Here is a 22,619-nt window from a genome sequence, read left to right as displayed (position 1 = left end):
GCCAGGCAGACAGAACTAAGAGTCAGTAGGACAAAACTGCTCATCCTCAAAGATCATCACCTCAAGGGAATGATTCCCCTGAAAGAAGCCTCGCTGAACCTTCACATCCAGATCTTCAGTACTTTAGATCTTCATCTGTTAACCTGAAACTTTCAGTTAAGATGAACTCTTCCTGTTTTAAGGTGATAAACCACCAGTTCAGGGGGTTTCTACACTCTTTATCTGAGTTCATTCCTGTAACATCCTTTTTAAAATAACTTAATGAGCACCGAAACACAAAGGATCTGTTTTTCTTTTTTTTATTATTATTATTATTTCTAGCAGACAATTTACATAAAATTCCCCTTTTAAGTTAGTGATTCATAACGTCCTGCAATAAACTACTTAAGGAGCAGCTTTGGTAAAGAATGGAATGAAACAACCAACTGAAAAAAATAAAAAAGAACAATCACAGCTGATTTTGAAACCAACACAATTCACCAAATTTAGATTCAAAAGAAAATCTGCCAAGCTGTATTTTCTCAGTGTTTCCAAATATTCCACCTTTCTCCTCCCTTTTCGGGTTTGTGCAGATGTGGGAGCTGCATTCTGTCAAGCAGTTTGTCCTGCTAGATCACGGAAATCCATCTTTACATGATTCGTAGACCTTGAATAGAAGACTCTAAGGTCTTGAAAGAGAGAAAATTTTAAATCACAGCCTGCTACAGTATCCTGTGTCAAATTATTCACTGTAAAGGGTGATGTTAAGAAAAAAAGAGCAAAACAAACACAATACTTGAGATTACTCTCATTCAAGAGCCAGAAACCACCATAATTATTAATTTCAAACTCACACACATGGACCAATGGTTCCACCCCCTCCCCCTGAAACTGCATTCAGACAGTTCATATATTACCTCAATTTCTGATTTGGCCCCTGTGCCCACCACAGCTTTTTGGTATTATGTATTATAAACAATTATTTTCCTAAAAGCCAGTGCACAGCCTGGGGAGGCCAGCAGAGACCTCTGTTGGCCAGTCCTTGGCAAAGCAAGCAGGTGCATTAAATCCTTTTGAGGTTTTGAATACAATACTTAGCGTATTTTCTAATGCTTTGAGGTAACTTTTAACTACTTTGATGAGTTAATTAAGAGATGACAGGGCCCTGTTCTGCATAAAGACAGTAAGCAGAGTCCAAAAGGACAGGAGCAAGAAGGGACAGTGGGCCTTGTCATACCAATGATCATTCCAGCCCGACTGCAGCCAAGGTATGGGTTGGAAAAGGAAATAATTAGCGGGATTCCTACAGGGACATTAAGAGATCCCATTAAAAAATTAAGTCTGGATCAGCACCATCTGCTAAGCAAAGCATATCTGCATTTACACTGAATCTTGAATCTGTCTTCCTTATGCAATTCACTAATGGTCTTGATATTCCGGGCTGGATTTCCTACTGCTAATAAAACTCACATTAGGGTTGAGCCCTGGAGGCTGATCCTAGAGATCAAAAAAAAGTCACCAGTGCAACCAGTTCACATAAACATGGCAGTAAAAGCATACCTTGAAATCCCAGATGGTCATTGCTCCATCAATGCCGGTGGTGCAGAATTTACGACAATCTCGTTTGTCTATCTCATAAATAGACACTTGGCTGAAAACAGAGAGAGAGAGCTGAAAGGCAGACACCCATTCCAGAGAGCCAAAAAGCTGGGAAATTTGGGCTGATTTCAACTCCTACTCTTCCAAAGGGAAACATGAGTATAAGAGAGCTTATGCTAGATCTTTGGTACAATGCTTCAGAAAAATAAGCAGAGAAAAAGGATGCTGAAAGCTCTTTTATCGCTTGGTGGCTCTAGTCTAAACATTTTCTTTGGAAAAAGACTAATTGCTTCAGAAACGTTAGCATCCTCTGGGCTCGTGTTCTTTTTTAAATGCAAGGATATTTTACTCGATTAACCTGAATCAGCCCTTTTGATAAATAATGCATACAGAAATAACATCTGAAGTAAGGTGGTATGTGAATTCCTGTTTCAGGTGAATACTCCTGACTGGATTTTGCAGTACTACCACCCTCTTGTGAATTATTTACATATTTGATAAGATAAACTGTGTTCAAGTTACAGAACACATTAAACATGAGCAAACAGAAGTAGCATGCATGCAATGTTAATGATTAACTTTACAAGCTTCCACGATTCCCAGAAATAGGCAGCTGTCAGTGAAAGGCTAAAATGGGAATGGGATACCAGCTACACCCCTATGGTATGGCAAATTCAAGCTCTCATAGGTTTTTTGGTATGTCCTGTGAAACCAAAGCGATGAGGAGAGCATTCCTTCCCCTCATCCTGACGGCCAAGACACTCACGTTATACTGTTTTGGTGCAGTGTCTCCAGGGTAGTGTTACGATCTTCTGTAGTGGCTCTTTTATCCATATTTCGGAAGCGTTCCATGGCGGAAATATTGCGCTGGATGCTCTGTTTTGGAATGTCTAGTTTCGAAATGAAGGTCAGCGAGCCACGGTCATCACAGTTAAAAAGCATCGGGCAGCAATCATGGCCCTGCAACCACACACCAGGAAAGCGTGAGAAGAAACACAACCACCACAGCTTCTTTTTTCTGCTGCCGTTAATTGCAGAAATGCAAAGACTGACACTACAGGAGATCTTGCTTGTTACTAACTTTACAACGCATGGTGTTTCTCACTCTCCAAAATTCTAAAACGCTCTACAAGGAGGAAATAATAGACACTTACAGCTGCCACCACACTGTTCTCAGAGACAAATGACACGCTCAGGAGTGGGAGGAACTCTGTTTTCAGCTGCGAAACCCTGAACACAAGAACATTTGTTAGAGGACTTCAGTGAAACCTCACATCTTTGGCTCCAACAAAAAAAAAATTAAAGAGACTGTTCCCACACAAGGATTATTGAAACAGAAGTCAGTGTAGCTCAGTTGTCCTGAGGTGACACCAGAAGGCTGCAATTTCTCATAAAAAGTTTTGACCTAATAAAGTGTCCTGGAAGTTCTATTAAAAAAATCAACTTTTCCAAGTGAAAACATCAAGTATTGTGTCTAAACTGTGGTCAGAGTTTAAAAAAAGAATACCTTCCCCCCCCAAGTTTCAAATTGACAAAGCTATTCATTTGATTTGCAACAGAAAAGCACTTGAAGTTTTAGTGTTTAACATCATCTTTTTAGGATGAAAAAGCCTGTATGTTAAATTAGGTTATTTTTTGTGGTTTTTATAATAAATGAAAAAGGAATTCTAGAACTTTATACTTAATTACATCCTTAGCCAGATACTTACACAGCTATAGCCATCAGAACCACAATTCAAAATTAAGCACAGCAATGCCTGAATGATCCACCAGGTACCTCTGCTACCAAAATCTAAGTGGAATCTCTTCCTTAGTTAGAAAGCCACAGAGACTGAGAAGTTATCAACATCAAGATGAGGAACAGAAGGAGAAATTATTAATAAAATGCTTTGCTGAATTGGAAGGTGTAAGTAGAAACCCTGCAGCAGTGTCTGAAGGACAGTGGTTGGAATTAACATTTCATGAAATGAACAAATTATTTCCCAGACCCTGACTGGACACAGGGTCTTAGTTATGGAGCGAGCATGTTTCTGCAGGTCACTCGGATCCGTTTACAAGGAAATAATTTGTTTCCAATATCACCAGTAGAACCCTTTTTTTTTTTTTCCCAAATGCTTTTCTCAACCCCCCTTTTTTTCCAAAATCAAAGGACTGTGTCCTCACTGAAGAATTCCTAAAAGAAATGAGAATTATATAATCTAAAACTCTACAAATTCTACCTTATTTATGTAGGCCTCAAAGAGACTCCTGGAACGTACGGTAAAACTGTCAAAACTGGAAATAGCAGTCACAGCTTCCCTCTTGTAGCTGCGAGCACAGCATTCCACATACTGCTTCTTTCTAGTGTCAAACATTTAATAGCCATCAGAAAGAGCATACTTACATCATATTTTTTGAGGCATCAGCAACTGACACAGTACTATCATGACTGACCCAGGCTAGGCGGTTACCGCTGGCAGAGAAACTGACACTATGCACCCATCCGCCACTTCCAGCGCCCCCAAATTCGGACATCAGCTGCCCAAAAGGCATTTTGGAGCCCCATGGTGTACTGGCTGGTTTTTCATCCACCTCCTTAATGTAAGCAGAAAACACCCTGCAAATAAAAAAATTCTGTATGAACACTGACATAAAAAAAAAACCTCCTGGGAGCTGCATATACATTTCACATTGCGAGCAACTAGATGCATTCTATTTCTACCAAAATAAAATACTGTATTATCTTTCAGCAGCTGGGAGGATTCAGTAGACAAGGAGAGAAAACAACAGTACAAAGGGTGTAACGTATATAGGTTTCTCATAAATACTCTATTTATTTTTTTTTACCTCTCCTTGTTTCCAGAAGATGGCACAAAACCTCACAGTTTCCTTATGTTTTCCACTCTGCTAAGATTTCCCTTTCATCCTTTTGCACTGCTAATAAGCCTCAGAGTCAATTCTTCAGTTAGAGGAAAACCAAGAGGTACAATCACAGAGTCATTTAGGTTCGAAAAGACCTCCAAGATCACCCAGTCCAATAATGTATAACTAGACACTAATACAAACACCTAGAAAATTACCCACATTTTAAGAATATTCACTTCTTAGCAGGATTCCAGTGAAAAAAATAAAAAAAAAAGATGTTCAAATGCCAGCAAAGGGGCTCTGAACTACCTTAATCTGGCTCATTACTGAAGGAATGCCTTGAAAACCTGAAATACCACCATGTTTTTATAGTTTTTTTCCCAGCACTACAATTTTCAAGATATGTTTAAATAGAAAGCCTCCCCCTTTCATCAAATTCCTTCTGCATGATTCAGACATGCCACAATATGGTGTTCTCCACTGTTACCATGGAAGTTACTAGGACGTCACAAACATAGGATTAGAGTCCATCGAACAGGAGGAACAAGTGAGCTATGCCATACTACTGCCAGAGAAATATTTCAGTAAAAAAAAAAAAAAAAAAAAAGCAATCAAACATTCACAGTTGCAGTCAAACACTAAAAGGAATTATTTTACAGTGAGTTTAAGGAAGCGTTGCTTCCTCTACCACCACTCTAGTTATGTTTTTTTATTTTATTTTTATTTTAATCTTTTACATGTGTGGGGTATGCACTTCAGAGGGTGCCTATATTCAGTTTATTCAAATACAGCTGATCATTTGGTACATGAAGGGTTTAACTGCAGCTATATTAGGTACAGATTTTCAGAGAATTAAGTACAAAATTATGCTCAGCTATATCAGTTTAAATATAATCTAATGGTAATCCTTCAACAAATTTACTTTTATAGAGCCGTCTGAAAGGATGGTTCTCTTAATGTATGGAAATAGGACAAGATGTTTAAAGCAGCAGCCTTTGACACCAGGCAGAAAAAGCATTCCTAAGTAGTGAGAGACCTTGAAGATAACTATTGGTTTAAAAAAAATCTCTTCACTTCCTCAGCTTGAAGGCCCCAGCCTTCAAAGAATATTGGGAAATGATTTTCATTCCTGCAGCAATGTTGTTCAAGCAAGAATATAAAATTCACACCTATATGGTACTGTTAGCTACATGTATTACTAAAGACAAATGTAAGAGGAGCTCATCTAAGCCAGCCACCAAAAAAACTGCTGAATACCTATCAACTTGGGAGTCTCTTCTGCCCTCCATTCTTTTTCCAAAATGTCTCCCACTTAGCTGCTTATTAGCTGGCAGTGGCTCTGGCAGATCCATTGCATGATTTAATTCAGAACCACCTATCAGAACAGATGCATACTTCAGGCTCAGATATCTTTATCATCTTTAATATGTAACTAAATATTCCCTAGAACTGTTCTGGAGATCTTTATTCACCATTTAGCAGAGACAATATTCTTTCATGGGCTTGGGGAAACAAATGAAACAAGCTCAGTACCAATCTCAACTTTCCCTTTCTTCCTTTAATATTCCTGTATGGAGATTTCTATACTAAAAGCAGCAATATTATTAAATGGTTCATCCTATGGTATAATCTAAATGAGAGCAGAAGGTTTCCCAAATGTTTTAAACCAAGATCTGTTTTCATGTTTTTTGTTGTTGTGGTTGTGTGTGTTTTAAATATACAGCATTTTCAGACAAAAGATGTAGGACAGAATGAGTTTCCTGATGGGAAACAATAGACAAAAGTAAGTCTTCTAGAAAACACACCTAGAAAATTGACAACCATGTCTTGACTTTCTTAAAAAAAAAAAAAAAAAAATTAAATCATAATGAACAGAAAATAATTCAATTCCAGTTTCTCAAAGTAGGGAAGAGGAAATAATCAAGGATCCAATGTACGTAATAAGCACTGAACAAGGCTTGGAGACAAAACAGCAGAAGTCCAAAGTCAAAGACAAATCAGCTGACCTAATGTCAGAATCCCAAGATGCTTTATGAACACACATGAAAAAAATTCCCCATGTGAATAGCAGCTGCTTCTGGAAGATGAATGAGTACTTTTTACATCACATTTTTTTAGTGAAAGGAAGTGAACATTCACAGTTTATTTAATTAAAACTGGAGATAAGGCAGGAAAGGGAGACAACTCTCCTCTTCTTGCCCAGCTGCCATTTAACCTCTCCTTACATAAAAAGGTAACAAAGGATTGACTGTAGATGCACGTGCTTCATTCTGAAATAAGGAACGCAATAGTTGGTCCCACCTCCCCCTCCCACTCCTTCTTAGTCATTTTTAGTACACACTTTGAAGCTTTAAAATTGCCCTATTACATAAAGAATTTAAGAAAAGCGGCTTTCATTATTATTCAAGGTACAAGTGGTTAAGTAAAATATGAATTAAAAAGTCAACCACTCTGTGTACAGTTCCCCATGCAGGCTTTGGTGCAGCATCGCCAGTCATAGAGTACAAAGCAACTTGCAGAACCTATATCCCTCATGGTGTAACTTCACAATCAGCTTGAAAAACTACCCCATCCGCCTCACGTGCCCATCTGCTTATACCAGCCTTCTTCCTAGTGTCCTGCAAAAATGGTGTCTTGTTGCACTGAGTTTCAGGTGGATGGATTTCTTGACCTCACTCAAGATATGGCTGCAAGAATGTTAGCACAGAAGAAGTGGAGTGAACAAGCAACTCAGGAAAGAGAAAGGTCAGGTACCTCCTCTCCAAGCTGCAGCATTAGGATATGGCTTTTAATACTCTAAATAATTAGCAGTGGTGCTTTTCTACATGATAGCACCTGTAAGTCTAATTTCAGACTAACGACTCAGCACTCACTGCACATATAATAGTGGTACTTCCGTGCACTGCTAGTAAAGAAACCTGCCAGGTCACTGAATTCAGGTGTACCCCAGGAGACAAATGTTAGTAACCAAAGTGTGCACGCAGTAGCAGCCAGGTCAAAATCTCTTAGGCTGGACATTTTATTCTGGCAATGACATCGGTATGTGCTGAGCTGTCTTCTATTTTGATAGCAAATGTGTGATCAACATGCTCCTGTTACTGACCAGCCCGTGACCTAAACTCATTTACTAGTGCTTTATTCTCTCTCACCTGCACTTGAAGTCACAGGATCCAGCAGCCAGCAAAACGTTGTTGGGGTGCCAGTCCAGGCTGAGGACAGTGGAACGGATGGGCTTTTTAATGTGCTTGCTCACCCACCTAATTTAAAAGAAAGGAGAAGATTTATAGATGAAAATATTTTACCTGATTCCCCCAAACCCAAGAAATATGCCTCAAAATGATCACCTCTTGCCAATGACTAAACACATCAGTTTAGCATGAAAACTCACGTTATGCCCAAATCCTTCATATTCCCTTCTACAGTCCATGAACTCTATGTGGTTATCTAAATTAAAACTGTAAATACCACCACCAAATGTTAAATATACATGTCTTCCTCTGAATCCTTTTCTCCTTCTAACTAATTTTTATAACACATCAGAATGAAGTCCTTAACACAGTTTTGCACAGCTTTGACTGTGATATTGAGCTAAGGAGCATTATTTTATTAGATCACTGAGTACACTTCCTCTCCAGCTCCTTCCAAGAAGTTTTACAGTCACCTTTCTTGCTTGCCAACTTTTCTACTGTTTAATAGAACAATAGTTATAAAGCCCAACACATAAATGGGTGAACTGCCAATGATATATCTCAATTATTTCAAGTATAATAAAAAATGGTTTTGTTTGAACCATTTACAAAGTAGTAACGAAGTCTGTTATTCACTGGATGGCCTTTGGGATAATGGTGATTTTTCTTTGAATTTACTTCCATCAAGCAGAAGCAGTTTTAAGGATCACATTAAATTATTTGTCTTCAGCACAGGAGGGGTTTGATTCTTCTGCAGGCAAGTGAGGCAGAAAAAACATTAATAACTGAATATACTGGAAAGCAGAGAAGTCCACAACAAGCTAAAGAGAATTTTGCCAATGGTCTCATTGTTTAACATCTCCATATGGGAGAATGCACACAGAACTCTGGGAACAGAGACCTGTGTTTTTATATGTTTACCCAAAATAATAGATACTTAACATACTGATTTCACCTACAGGTGATACGGTAAACGTAGCTCCAATATGTACAGCTATAGCTGTAGATCCATTAAAGAGCAGAAGCACTACATTATGTTTGAAAGAGGAAAAGAATGTCAATGGTAGAAATTTGTACTAATCCTGTCTGAAATCTATGAACAGAAACAATAGATGACAGAACGGGTAGGTGACAAGCTTGAACATCTTCTAATAGACCACCCTGGAGATAACTGACAGACTTGAATTCTTTAATGACAATAAGTGATCCAAAATAATCAATATGGAAGACTTTACTCATTCTGGAAAGGGTGTGGAGCAAGAGAAAGCACTTCTTTTTTTTCAACCACACAGCTGTGCTAAAGAAACTTCTACTCTGCAGAAATTCTAGCACTTTTAGAACAGCAACATACGTTTATGGCAGTGAACAACAACACACCCATACCAACATGCAAAACCTGAGAAGAGGCCAAGTCAAAGGCCTGCAGGTGCTACACTACAGAAAAGAAGTAAAAATCCTTTTCCCTAGGATGTAGAAGTCTATGAAAGAACTGATGAGGTCTATCCCCCCCTCTGTTTCATGAAAATTTTAGAATTATTAAAAGGGTAACCTGGTTACTACCACTAATCACCAGGCTTTAGTTTTCCCAAGCTGACCTTAAAGGTAAAAATGGAAATAAAGCAGCTCACCAGTCATTTTCAGATTCGAAGTAGCACACAGATATAAGTCGAGCTCCACTTCCTACAGCAAATTTATTCTCCAAGGGAGACCATTTCACAAAGGTGGCTGCACGATTAATTCTCAGGATGACAAGCGTTGGCTTCCACACGCCGTCTTTCTGACTCCAGACGTAGGCGTTACGGTCGGCTCCGCAAGTTACGATGCGATCGCTTTTGGGAGCCCAGTCAATACCTGCAATTCAGACCTCACATTAATAATCTTTCCCATTTCTACTGTTTGCTTTATAGTAATTCAAAACAGAGAAAATCTTGTAGCCTTCTCCCTCAGAGACAGTTAATAATGTTACGTTACCATTCCCCTTGTTCGCTTATTCTCCAGGTACCATTTCGAAGCGTTGAGGATATCACGTTCTCCATCTAGCTTTCATCAAAATCACAGCTCCCGAGTTTCTAGATTCCTCAGAGAATTTGCCCGCTAAGGAAGCCAGCTCTGACAGCTGGCCAACAGGTGGAGCTCTGCAGACTGGCTAAAATCCGTCCACTGGCACTCTTCAAATCACTGATTTCTTCTGCAAGAGGCTGTTGCAAACAGCTGAAACCCAGCAATTCTACAGCTCTGCACAAAGCTCTAGCAGAGCTGTCTGCGCAATGCCAGACCGCAGTCACGATCTAAAAGTTTATATAACAGGGTGTTTTTTGCCCAGTTAGCAGTTATTGATCTTTATGTACTGATAAAATCCTTACATTTAGTCCCTGCTATTTAAGCTGTGAGAAAGAAAAGTTGACCAAGCAAAAGAAACAAATTCAAAGAATAAAGCCAAATGAAACCTTTGAAAAACCTGCCATTGCTTCTTTCCCTTTCCTCTGCACCGAAGGACATTCTTAACTGGAAACTCTCAGGGCAGCATTATTTTTCATCTTTCTTTAGCATCTGTATTTGAGATGCAGGGTGCAAGCCTTAACTCTCCTGCCACAAAATTAGATTTCGACTGTTTTCTGTGTTCAGTATTAAAAATCCAATTCTGAGACAGCCTGAAACCACAGTTCTACAAGTCAGTCTAGCACTGCTTATGAAGGAGAGACCATCGAGCCTCTTTTTATCCTGCCACCTCCCCTGCACCAGCACCAGCGTTCTGATCTGTTGGCAAGTTCAGATTTTTAACTTAGCAGGAAACTAACCCTGTGAAAAGAGTGAATAATGTTCTTACTAGAAGTGAATAGAAGCAGCTCACCACCAATCCCTGAATCAAGACACAAGAAGGCCAGATTAGGGACCTCGTCCCTTATGATCAGAAGTCAGAGTGGCAGCAGCCTCCTGTCAGAGGCAACAGGCAGTTTCATCAATCTCTCTCCTGTGTCTAACCACAATTTATGTCCACTCTTTAAGACAACACAGCACGTAGTATTCCAAAGGTACATGCCTTGCTGGAAAGCAGTGTGAGCTCTTTTCCCAAGCCATGTCTATTTAGCTTCTCTCTAACACCAACAAGTAAAAGAAAAATGCAGAAAAACATCTTTGGGGAACAGCAAGTCATTTGTAAATTCAGCCAAGTGGCTCTTCACAAAAGAGCACGTACAGTTGTGCTCTGACAGCAAAAACCAGACAAATTGAATAAAGGTCCTGCAAAATGCTGTGGGGCAGACAGTTTTGCCCATTAGTGAGTTGAGAACAGAATAAAGGATATTGCTGTTTTGGGCAGGTGCTTGTATTAATTACAGTCACTCCTTAGAGAATAAAGCCCTCATAAAAGGATCTCTCACACACACAGAAGTAATATAAAAGACTACCAAAGAACAATGACCTTTTAAAACTAACACCTTGTGACTCGTTGTGGCAGCCCTTCTTACATTTTCATTGGGGGCTCTACAGATACCACGGTCTGCAGTGAAACGTGCTCACTGAGTGTTTGCCTCAAGTCCAAGACTGAGCACTTCGAGTGGAATTATACCTCTGAATGATACATTCCTTGAAAGACCAAATTTCTAGCTGCCAATGACTAAGTGTCAAAATATGAATTATAATCAATACATTCTCCTCCCAAACATGGGCAAAAGAGGCTTTTTTTGTTATCTTGCTTTTCACTTTGCAAACTCAAGCCAGTTCTTAGAAGTTTTCTTTCCTCACGCACCTGACTGGAAAGGTGCTCCTCTTTTTGCTCACTGAGGATGCGAATTTTTCTGCATGAGCACAAAGAAAGGGAAAGACTGTTTCTCTTGGCAGCTGCGGTAATTAAAACACTTATCAACCCATTGCCAGAGTGCTGTAGCAAAGAGGAAGGAAAAATGTACTGATATGAACTTGGTGCAATGAATCCCTACAAAAGGATATTTATTGCAGTCGGAAACCAGAAACCAACACTTGTATAATTCATGAAGTTTTGAGCCAGCACTCGAAAGGGAGCAGCATGTACCACCAGGAGAGTTTATGACACGACCAGATTACTTCAGGAGACTGAACGCTTGATCTCGTTATGTTATTGGGTATGAAAAATAAACAATAATTAAGAAAGAAAGTTTCTGTTTCCAGACATTTTGGTAGAGTAACTGAGGAGAGCTTTTCTTCCTAACATTCACAGCATGCAGTCCAGGAAAATGCTGCAAAGCTCTCCATAAAGTGGGAATGCCAACCTATAAAAAGATCTACTTACTCAACGCTTGCAGATTTCCTGTTCAGATGCTCAGCTGGGGAAAGCAGGGGGCGGACACATTTAAAGTCTGGCACAGCGCGTTGTTCTCTTACCTGTAATGTGTCCATTGTGCTCCTTTAGCTCGTGAGCTTTTACCCACTGGTTCCCACTCTTCTTGTAGATGTGGACTTCATGATTATTAGGGCTAATGGCGATCTCTTGAAGAAGAAAGGAAACAATCCAATAGTACAGAAGGCTTTTTAATACCATTAGACATGGAAAGATATATCCTTATACTATACACATCATACTTTTCCAGTCTAAAACCTGTCTTCTCAATTTTCAGGACAATTACATAGGTCTCGTAACCAAATGGCTAGCATCCCTGGATAGTATCAAATAATCACAGTTTTAACAAGATTAGGAGTATACTGAACAGAAATACAGAGCATTTTCATCCAAATTTTAGTAGAAAAATATGCTATTAAGGTTAAAGAAAGTAAGGGCCAGGTCAAACTCTCATGAGCTGCAGACCAATAGGCACTAGCAAGTCTCTAAAAGCTCAGTTTTAGAAGACTGTAGCATGCTTTTATTGATTATAAATGGAGCACTTAACATGCAGCACTGTATATCTGACCACACCTTCCTTAAACATGATCCAGAACATTACAAGATCAACACACTGATGAAGAGGTAAGAACAGGTGAAAGACAAAATTAAAACCAGCATAGTACTTACGAGTACGGTCTCTGTTCCATGCATGGCAGGTGATTGGCTCCAATAAAAACTGATGCAGAGACATTCCGAGTTAAAGGTGTTCCTATGTTGCAAAAAGTGAAAAAGCTGAAAGGTGTAAAAGTGAAAACAAAACTCTTCAAAATTTAATAGTTATCAGAACAAAAATCACTCTTCATCACAAGGTTGCTCCAGCCCAGTATAATAATTCAATGACACTTGCCCAGTAAATATGCTAAGACCTCTAAAGAGCTCCTTTTGCCACACTTTGATACCTTTAATAGGCCAATAAATTTTAACTGTTTTGCTCACTATAATTAATTTGCAACTGCTCTAAGATGCCCTTGCTTCTTGGGATATCCTTAGAGGTGAGAGAAGAGGTTCTTATGAACAAAACTAAAATAGTGGAACTACAATATTATAAATAAATAGATCTAGTCACTTATCTCAGTGAATTGAATCAAAATCCTGATACGTATCAAGGCTCCCAGCACTACGGTGATATCTATTTTTGATAGGAAAATAGGGAAGTTAAACTGATGTGTCCAGAACACTGATGTGTAACTATAATCTGCTGATGTGTTATTTGATTTTACATGTATCCTAGGGAAAAATGACTAAGATCAGTAATAAATTAATTAGTAATTTCTTCAAATTAATCCTAGCACTTCACTGTTTTATAGTTAGGATTTTGCCCCCATGAGATTCAAGCAGTGGAAGAACAAGCTGAGTTCTTCTCATCTGTAAATGTATATATATATATTTTTAATCTAAATACCTATTTTTTTCTTTAACTTATGGCTGTAAAAGAGACAGTGCTGAACATCTGCAATCGGAGGTGCACTGGCAAGCGACTACAAAGCTGTTCAAAACACCGTATCGTGTTCTATGTCCTGTGTTAATCAAGGGCAGCACGCAGGGATGGAAGATAACTCTGTAACGACTCAAGGTCACCTGTAATAATTAAAACGCGCATAGCTCGACGCATACAACACAACTCAGATTTATCAATTCCTCCTTCCCTGTATTCCACTCATTTTCAGGGCAATTTCTCCTTGGCTGATGGTACAAAGTCTTCTTCCCCCTACATATGCATCTAAAAAGAAAAATCTCTGTGATGTCACTCCAAGACATCCACACCCATTACAGCCTGAAATTACAACATAGCCAAGTATGGCCATGTTAGCAGAGGGTGGAGACTTCAGGACAAGGTAGGAATTTGGAAGCAAACAGGAAATGAGTGGCAGTCCAACAGAAACTCAGGAGTGAATGAGAGATGAGTAAGCCCGTAAGGAGCCGAGCAGTTACTATCTCTCCGCTAGTTTAATAAAGAAGCTGAAAGTGCTGAGTCTTAGGGTCAGATGATACAATACCTCACCAATGCGCGCAACTGGAAAGGTTTTTTTTCCTTTTTTAAAGAAATGAAGCACTGTTATTCTAAAGAAATACGATTTACAGTTACACACTAAATGTATTCTAAATATAGCTTTTAGCTATGTGAGCTTGAAGTCCAGTTCATGATTTTAACTGGCATGGTTTTCATTTTTCTTCTAATCATCACGTTCTACAGATCAAACACAACTAGTAACTACACGCAGTCCTAAGCAAAATTATTATTATTTTTTAATTAGTGTGAGAACACTGACATAATACGAGTTACCTCTGACCTTGGGCAGCCATGATTTGGGATTCCGTGTGTTAATATAAGCAAAACACGACTGCAAATTGCGTTTTCCACGATCTCGCTTTAGCACATGCCAGCATTCGGTAGCAGTACATTTCCATATACAGGAAAAGTTGAAGAGCTGGGCGACCAACAAGGAATGCTCAGCCTTTTCTACTCTTTCTGAAATAAAATGTAAAAATATCCCATCTCCCCTCCCCAAGGAATGCAGCTATTTCAAAACACTTTCTAATACAACCCTGGTATTTATTTCACAGGCTGGCCCTATGCATGAACACCACTGTCCCACCCCAATAACTTCTAGCTCAGAAATTTTTAGTCCCTAACCTACAGGCTGATCCCAAAGCTTCCATCTAGCCAAAAGGCATGACCCCTTCTTGTCTCAAGCACCAGAACCTGTGGCAAGCTGTCTTCTGGTTTGGTAACAGGTTCATAGAAAAAAAGCAGTGATGATAATCGAAAAAAGCACAATTTTTTCATTCACCTGGTCTGACAGTTACAACAGGATTTTCTTTGGGAAGATAAATGTTTACAAAACCTTACAAATTGCATTTCACTAGAAACATGAACTCACATTTCACTAGAAAGCGCAATTGGCTCTATGATTCTTGACATTTCATCTGTGGTAACCCCCCAGTATTTCCCTATCAGCCAACCTCAGCATCTCATTTAGGAAAGATACTGTTATGACAACTTTGCTAGCCAGGTATTTAATGCAGCCATCCCCGATCTTTTTTTCCCTTTTCCAAATGCAAAGCTAACTATCCTTGAATGTCAATTGCTTTTTTAAAAGGGGAGAGAGCAGAAGCCTTGCACCTTCACACAGCACAAGCGTTTTGAGCATGCAGGCCGAGAAGCTGGAGGTCGGGAAGCACAGGACTCAGCTGCTGTCAGCTCTCAGCGGGGTGCAAAATCTGTGGCACGAGGCCATCCCTGGACAAGCGGCGGGCAAGGATGCTGATTCAGAATTAGAGACAGCGTACGTGTGTGTGACAGAGAGCGAGAGGAAGAGAGGGAAGGGGCTCTTTTTAGACCTCACCTCTTTTCAGAGCACCGACACCGCTTTCAAACAGGGGGAAGAGAAGCACCCCTCAATAAAGGGCTGCCTCCTGCTGCTGTCACTCCCTCCCCAATCACCTAGCGCAGCCTTCCCACGGGGGTGACCCCTCGCGGGCCAGCCCCACAGCACCCTGAGCGTTACAAAGCTGCTTTGGGAGTGGGGGCGGCTAGCTGCGGCCCTGCGCTGCTCCCACAGGAACCGAGGGTGAAATGGGTCAGGGAGGCTGAGCTGAGGCAGGAGGAGAGGGGCAGGGATGGAAACCGGGGCAGGAGGGTCTGGGGGGGGCAAGGAAGCTGAAGCAGGAAGGTCATGGGGGGGGGCGGGGGGGGGAAGGACGGTGGCAGAAGGGTCGTGGGGGGAATGAGGCCGAGACAAGAGGGCCGGGGGCTTGAGGCTGAGGCAGGACCCGCCCGGCCGAGCCCCCCCCCCGCCCTGCTCCCCCTCCCCACAGCCCCCAGCCCCTCAGGAGGCCTCCCCCCAGCCCTCCCCTCCCCTCTCCTCTCTTTCCCTCAGCGGCAGGGCCGGGCCCGGCCTCCCCCCAGGCCCTGAGGCGCCTCCCCGCCGCCATCCATCCCCCCCCCCCTCCTCAGCACCGGGCCGGGGGGGGGCCGACAGCCGCTCCCCAGACACCGGGACTCACCTGAGGCGACGGAACCGGAGCGGGACTCGCGGACTCTGGGCAGTCAACGCGACTCCGCTCCGGGAACCGAAAAAAAAACGAAGAAACCGGGACGGGGGCGGCGGAGGCCGAGGAAGGGGGGGGGGGCGTTGGGGGGGGCGGCCCGGTCCTGACAAGGGAGCCAGGAAACGCGCTCTGCGCATGCGCGCCCCCCCCGCCCGCGGGCCGCGCCTGCGCCGCCGCTGCGGGGGCGGGGGCAAGGCGGGGAGCGGCGCGGGGCTGAACTGCGCATGCGCGGGGGGGAGTGGGGGGGGGGGGAGTGGGGGGGCGGAGGGGGTGCGCCTCATGCATAGACACAAAGGGAGGGGGCGCATGCGCAGTGAGGAGTGAGAGCCCCAATGTTAATTATCATAGAATTGTTAAAATTGGAAAAGACCTTCAAGGCCATCTGGTCCAACCCCCTATCACCAATGTCACCCACTATGTCCCCAAGCACCAACCTCTCCTCAAGCACCCCCAGGGACGGTGACGCCACCACATCCCTGGGCAACCCGCCTGACTGCTCCTTCTGAGGAGAAATATCTCCTAATTTCCAACCTGAACCTCCCCTGGCACAACCTGAGGCCATTTTATTGTTGATACTTTCCTGGACACTTCGCTATCCAGAACGCCAGCATCCCAGATATGCAGCCAGCATTAAAGTAGCGCACGTTCGTGATCTCAACAAGCATTATTCTAATGGTCACTGCAACGGGACAAGGCAGCAAGGTGGAGATTTATGGGTGAAAATGCACTTTGGATGGTCCAATTCGTCTGAAATTATTGTTGGCTGATGCTTGCACTCAGCCTGTGTCAGGGGAGTTCTGACACCTGGTTAAGCCAGATACTTAATTAAACAAATAACCCCTCGCCTCCAGGTTTATAGGATTGGACTGGTTAGAAATGAAAATAAGTTTCTTATAAAATACTGAAGTGGGTCTGGCAATGCTTTTTTCTGGTCTCTGAGGAAAATAAAGAGTTTGTAAGGAGGTGAATGCCACCCAGTGTGGCCTTGTAGTGAATGCATTGAGCCAATCTCATGTCCTCTTCTGGCACCATGACTGGGCTTGCAGACAGGGGTGAGGCAGTGCACGTCATATATCTTGATTTTATTTTTTTTTAGTAGGACTTATGACACTGGCCTGCAGGATGTTCTAATAATAAACTGGAGAACCAGTTTAGGTGATACTGCTCTAAGGGAGTTGCAAAACTGGTTGAGGGAAAATGTACCTGATGCCAGTGCTTGTACGGGGAGCTACCCTGGCTCCATTACTCATCCGCAACGAAACAGGCAGTGTAATTGCTGCATTAGAAGGTGGGATCGAGTTTGAGGCTGTATCAAACAACTAGAATGCAAGATGGGAAGTCTACAAAATAAAAAAAGGGATGCAGTTATTGACAGGTGTGCTGCTGAGTACTCCAACGTAACTTCACGGTTATGAGATGAGGAGAACTGGGCAGCTGGCTGTGCTGCAAGGAAGGATGGAGGGGCTGCTGTGGGTTGTCAGCTAAATAGGTATCCATTTCCTTCTGCTGGAGAAGGTTTGAACACCATGCAGGTCCCTATAGGTGTGAAATCTACCAGTAAGATGCGTGCAGGAAGCCATCCTGCACTGCTGACCTGTGCTGGAAGCGTATGTCCAGCACTGGGCTCCACAGGAGATGAAATTGGGATCACTTGGAGGAAAAAATGGCAATAATGATATAGTTTTCGAGCACATGACTTTTATAGAGCCTGTTCAGAGAACAGAAAGCTGTGGAACAACGTGGTGAGTCTTCAAATAGATAAAAGGCTGTTGCCATGAGGAAAGGAACGATTTGTTCTCTTGTGTCCACTGGGGGTAGGGTGAGAAGCCATAAGCTAAAATAACAGCCAGGCAGATCTGGGTTACAGCGAAAAAATGTTTCGGTGATTCCTTTGAACTAGTCATGCGCTGTGTTGGGCTGCCTTGGCAAGACATGGGTTCTTCTTAGAGGCTTTTAAGAACAGATCAGACAAATACGTGCCATAGCGGCTAAAGCCCATTATAAGATCTTACATCGAGGAAGGAGGTTAGGTTTGATGGTCCCCTAAGCTAGAGTTACTGTGGTTCTGTAACCCCAAGATAAGTAATCATTGCAGCCCTTATTGGCTTAACAATAAAACTAGATCAGCTGCACAGATTAAAGATACTCAACTAGGCCAAGTAAAATTACGTAACAGGAATGAAATTGCGTTTAAGCATGGTTTTATGTTTTGCACCAGATGGGGTGAAAGTATCTAAATGAGGAACTCTGCAGAGCTTTTACGCATTAAAGGCTAAGGCCTTGTCTCCAGCGTAGCTTTCCAGAGAATTTTCCACCTTTGTTCTTGCTGTATGGCTGATGCAATTAAGTGGTGGTAATCCAGAAAGGATGCCAATGTTTCTTGAGATTAAGGCCTCACTGGCTAGGCTGAACTGATCTTTGTAAAAATAGTTTAGGTACAAGCTGACCTTAAGATATACTTGAAAAAAAAATAATGAAATGGAACATCCTTTCTGTTTCTTTGTTATTTTTATTTTTTAAACAGCAAGTGCATGCAGTTGGTAGCAGCTAGTCAAAAAGAGGTACTTTGTAAGCGGGCTGTTAGGTAAGTGAACTCGTATTTGTGGATTAAAACACTTGCCTTGAGAGGCATTCTAGATGTGTATTATCCACCCCAGCAGTTTCCAATGCAGAGTATCATATCATGCCTGGTGCTTAAAAGGACAGAAGACATGGCACTTTTCCTAAGTGCATTCCTTGCATCTCTGAACTGCCATCTAGATGCTAATAACTTATCAAAATTTAATTTGCATCAGTAATATTCTTGAATTGTCGAGAACATTTGTCTTAAGATCAGATGAAGCCACTGGTGATCTAAATAACTGCAAATTCAGGACCTCTAAGCATGGAAAGTCAACGTGTCCAATTATCCTGCTGGTTTTGCTGTTAAATACAACGTCCTGCCTGACAACTGTTTTACCTTTGTGCAGTTTGTGCAATGGTCATAATGCAAAAAGAAGGAAGGCAGGCTGCTTCCACTGCTTGCAGCTTGATCGGCCTTTCACTGTGCAGTCTTCCTGCATGCTGGTTTTCTAGGAAATGCCGAGCTTGGTGCTGACTGCTTTTTCCTCCCTGCCAGAGGAGATCTGCGGTGAAGCAGGTAGGAGGCTGCGTGCTCAGGCTGGCTGCCCCGAGGCTTGGGCTCTGAGTGACCACCTCTAGAGCAAAGTGTCAACTGTGTGATGCTTGGCAGCACCTGCCCTGCTGTTAGCCTGCCGTACAAAGGTTATGTGCCTAAATGCACTTGTTCTAGCTGTCTGGGCAGGGCTTGGTGAATAATAGCAAGGTGATAGTGTTCACAGCACTGTGAACAACTTCATTTTCTTTTCCATACAATAAGCTTTATTAAGACTATTAATGAGACAAATTATTTGCAAGAGACATTCCAGATCACACCTTCTATCGTTGCCTTAAAATCCAAAGATCTGTGTTACTACGGATACTTTTCAAGTAGTGATGATGTCCTCTGTTATTCAAGGTATACTTGAAGTCTCAGGTCTCACACAGGTAACTTCTATCTGCAGGTCGTTGCACACTTTTTCAGTCTCTCCTAGTCTCCTCATGTAGGCTTCTTTGCAATCTCACACCTGTTGCTGTAATCTCTAGCAGTTTTTCAATGGGTGGCTCTTGGCAAGGTGCTCAGTACTCTGGAAGAAACAAGATTAAAGCTGTAGTGCAGCAGCATCTCATTTACCTTTCAAAATCTTGCTAGAAAGAAAATAAAATGCTATAAAGTTGTACTGGGTCTGGCCAGGACGGAGAACTTTCCTCACAGCAGCTCTCATGGTGCTGTGTGTTAGATTTGTGACCAAAACAATGCTGATAACACACTGATGTTTTAGCTGTTGCTGGATGGTGTTTGCACATCATTAAGGCCTTCTGTGTTTCTCACTCTGTTCCCCCCCAGTGAACAGACTGGGGATGTTCAAGAGGTGGGGATGGGACCTGAAGGTACCAAAGAGATGTGCCGTGCCATGTAACATCGTGCTCAGCAATAAAAAGGGGAAGGAGTGGGTTTAGGAAAATCAGCCTTCTTTTGCTCAGGAACCTTCTGTGCCTTGGTCTGCCTGGGCAACGTGGTGATTGGTTTTTCATCACTTGTTTTGTTTTCTTTCTCTATTCTTCCACTTCTCGTTTGCTTATTAAACAAGCTTTATCTCGACCCACAGGTGCTCTTGCTTTTGTTTTTCCTTTCCTCTTCCCCTGTCCCACTGGGAGAACATGGGGTGGAAAGGAGTGTGAGCGGTGCTTGGTTGCCTACCAGGGTTAACCCACAACAAGTGTGTAGGCACGTTCCCATCAGACCTCGCCGTGTAAAGAAATCCATTCATTAAGCAACGATGTGCAACCCCTTGTTTTTTTTCCCCTGGAGGAAGGCAGAGAGGGAGTAGGAGTTAGGTGGTACTTGCTTTGTGTAGTTTTGTCCTTTCCTTCCCTGCTAGACTGCTGGGGTGTAGGGAAGTGTCCTGGAGAACCGTGCCCCCCAGATGAGGGGGACTTTTTCCTAAGAGAGGTCCTTGCCATGCAATTCTGGTACCCTTGAAAAGATTTAGTTCTTAATGATCTTTTTTTTGCAAGCAGTAGGATGCTGCTCATTTCCCCTTTCTGTTTTACAGTTAGTGAAAATACATCTGTACCACTCACTTGCCATTTCAGAGCTTATTTCCATGCATGAAAAGTGACAGATTTTCCCTTTCTGTTTATAGGGAACTGCATGAATCAGTTTCAAGAACACACCTATGCTTTCTTCATCTCAGTTCCACGCCCTTTTCTGCTCTAATAAATCCATGACAGGTGGTTCAGATATGAGCTCCAGCTTCAGAGCCGATTCCTGAACAACTGACAAGGAGGACGAAGGTTTAGGCACTCGGATGATCTCCCCAGAAGTGAGCCCTTTGCTTGCTGAGGCACAATTCCTGGTGTGCAGTCTTAGAGCTGACTCAGCCACCCCATCCCTCTTCTCTGTGTCATCTAATTTGTGTATGATCTTCCCCTACGTGGACAGGCTTTGGTTGGCCTCTTGTGCCTGTAGCAGAGATATGATTTAAGGAGATAATTGTTTGCATGAGAAAAAAACTGTCTTGGAATACGTCTGCTGTGTTCCTTCGGTATGACAGCAGGGTGAAGAATATGATCATGGCCCTAAAGAATGGTAGCTAATTGCTGTGATTTATATGCCCAAGTATGAGCACAATTACTGGAGACTGTGTTTGAGGTCAGGAAGTGGCTGCGAAGAAGGGAGGGGAGAGGAATTCGTTGTGAAGAATGCTGCATGGTTTGGGGTGAGCGTCCCCACAGGGGTGTTTGAGGCCACAGTGGCCCTTATGCCTACAGGGAAGCTGTCAAAGTGGACTGAATGTTGACGTCCTGCAGTGGGTGTTGTGGAGAGAAAGTGCCCATGGGGCATGAGATGTGATTGTGTGATGGAGCAGCGAGCTAGAGCAGGGAGTAAATACAACTGTCTCAATTAGGCTCTCCCTGTTTTCAGTTCTGCAGCTTCTCCAGCTATTCCTGCACGTGCTGGTTGGTTTCGTTGCCATGTTTTTGTGGAAGGTCAACTCGCTGACAGGCCTCTTGTGCAGAATTTTCAGTCTGCACATGGTGTTTCTATTCAGAGTATAACGCGATATCCAGTTCTTTGATCTGAAAAGGAGCAGTTAGGATAAATAATCACAGAAGGGGCCTGAAGTGTTGATAGGGAATTGTGAGAATCAGAAAATGAAACGGAAAGATGGTGTCTACCCCAGGAGTTTGGAGGTGCTCAAGCTCTAGTATTTTGTTGCAGCCCAAAAATAAACAGCAAGTCCTACCACTGCAGACAGTACCCCTTGCAAATCTTCCTTTGTGGCTGCAGATCAGCTGCTGATACCAGTAGCTTGTTCCTGCTGTGTTCCAGCACTGTAAAGCTCGTGATTGATGAGTTCTGCACAGGGCACAAAGTGCTGAAGTTCTCTTGCGCTCCAGTGGACTGAGAGTGTCCTACGTGCATCTTTTCCGCCTAGTCTGGTTTTCCTTTTCCCATTTTCCTTCGGGACGTGTTGGTTGTTAAATGGAAACATTCCTTTTCAGATATTTGTGCTGAATGTGGAAACTGAGGTGCAAGAAAGAGTTTCACAGTTGCTCAGCTGGAATGAGCTGTCTAATATATTTGTACGTGTTTTTCTTAGCCTGGAGTTCTGTGACGGTTTGCTTTTCTTCCTTTCAGGCCTAGCTGCTCACCCAATTCATTATTAAATTACAGATTTTTGTATTGCCATTTAATAGTTCTTAATTTCTTTCAGGTTCTTGCTGTGGTCCTGCTCCTGACACGGCTCCTTTGCTATAAAGGAAGCCCATGAGGAAGGTATGGAACAGATTGACAGCACAGCTATTTATACAGAGCACTGAAAGCTAGATATGTAGACCCAATACCTGTATGTTGCCTTCTGAGATACTTTGCCTCATTAACTTTTCTGTGTCATAGGCTGCCTTTCTGAAGACTGGATCCATTGAACTCAAGGGAAGTAATCCCAGCTGACTTGGACAGCTCTAAACCAGGTGACAGCATGCTCACTGGAGGT

The 22,619-nt window shown here is 42.4% G+C and overlaps 1 protein-coding gene and 1 long non-coding RNA gene across 11 annotated transcripts in view; one reads left to right on the top strand and one right to left on the bottom strand.

Moving 5' to 3' along the window:
• Positions 1-283: 283 nt before the first annotated feature.
• Positions 284-16,129, bottom strand: ARPC1A (actin related protein 2/3 complex subunit 1A). 3 transcript variants are annotated; one of them, XM_068699637.1, is made up of 10 exons: positions 15,976-16,129; positions 12,595-12,676; positions 11,970-12,074; positions 9,239-9,461; positions 7,572-7,679; positions 3,962-4,174; positions 2,733-2,808; positions 2,345-2,538; positions 1,540-1,630; positions 284-668 (listed from the first exon to the last, which is right to left on the bottom strand). In XM_068699637.1, exons 2-10 carry the CDS (start codon positions 12,656-12,658, stop codon positions 630-632), a joined length of 1,113 nt encoding a protein of 370 aa, XP_068555738.1. In that variant the 5' UTR covers positions 12,659-12,676; positions 15,976-16,129; the 3' UTR covers positions 284-629. The 3 variants fall into 3 exon arrangements, with proteins under 3 accessions (XP_068555738.1, XP_068555739.1, XP_068555740.1); XM_068699638.1 differs by having other exon boundaries at positions 12,595-12,699; positions 15,976-16,121; XM_068699639.1 differs by lacking the exon at positions 15,976-16,129 and adding an exon at positions 15,315-15,442.
• Positions 16,130-17,879: 1,750 nt separating this feature from the next.
• LOC137865163 (uncharacterized) overlaps positions 17,880-22,619 on the top strand; it is a 38,499-nt gene continuing 33,759 nt past the window's right edge. For 2 of the 8 annotated variants that reach the window (XR_011101781.1, XR_011101774.1), the window contains exons 1-2: positions 17,916-22,402; positions 22,523-22,617. This is a non-coding gene — a long non-coding RNA (uncharacterized lncRNA). Of the gene's footprint in view, positions 22,403-22,522; positions 22,618-22,619 lie in introns of all 8 variants that reach the window. The other 6 variants (XR_011101775.1, XR_011101778.1, XR_011101776.1 and 3 more) reach the window with 6 other exon arrangements.

Source organism: Anas acuta, chromosome 15 (assembly GCF_963932015.1).
Source record: "Anas acuta chromosome 15, bAnaAcu1.1, whole genome shotgun sequence".
NCBI lineage: Eukaryota > Metazoa > Chordata > Aves > Anseriformes > Anatidae > Anas > Anas acuta.
Note: the sequence above shows the minus strand (reverse complement) of the source record. Positions and strands in the feature narration are given on the sequence as shown.

Bases quoted from the DNA above. Each gene is read 5' to 3' on its own strand.
- ARPC1A (XM_068699637.1), bottom strand. From the start codon at position 12,658: ATGTCTCTGCATCAGTTTTTATTGGAGCCAATCACCTGCCATGCATGG. The intron at 7,680-9,238 runs GTGAGCTGCTTT...CTTTTAAATTAG, and splicing joins TTCGAATCTGAAAATGACTG to GTGGGTGAGCAAGCACATTA. The intron at 669-1,539 runs GTATGCTTTTAC...CTCTCTTTCAAG, and splicing joins TGACCATCTGGGATTTCAAG to ACCTTAGAGTCTTCTATTCA.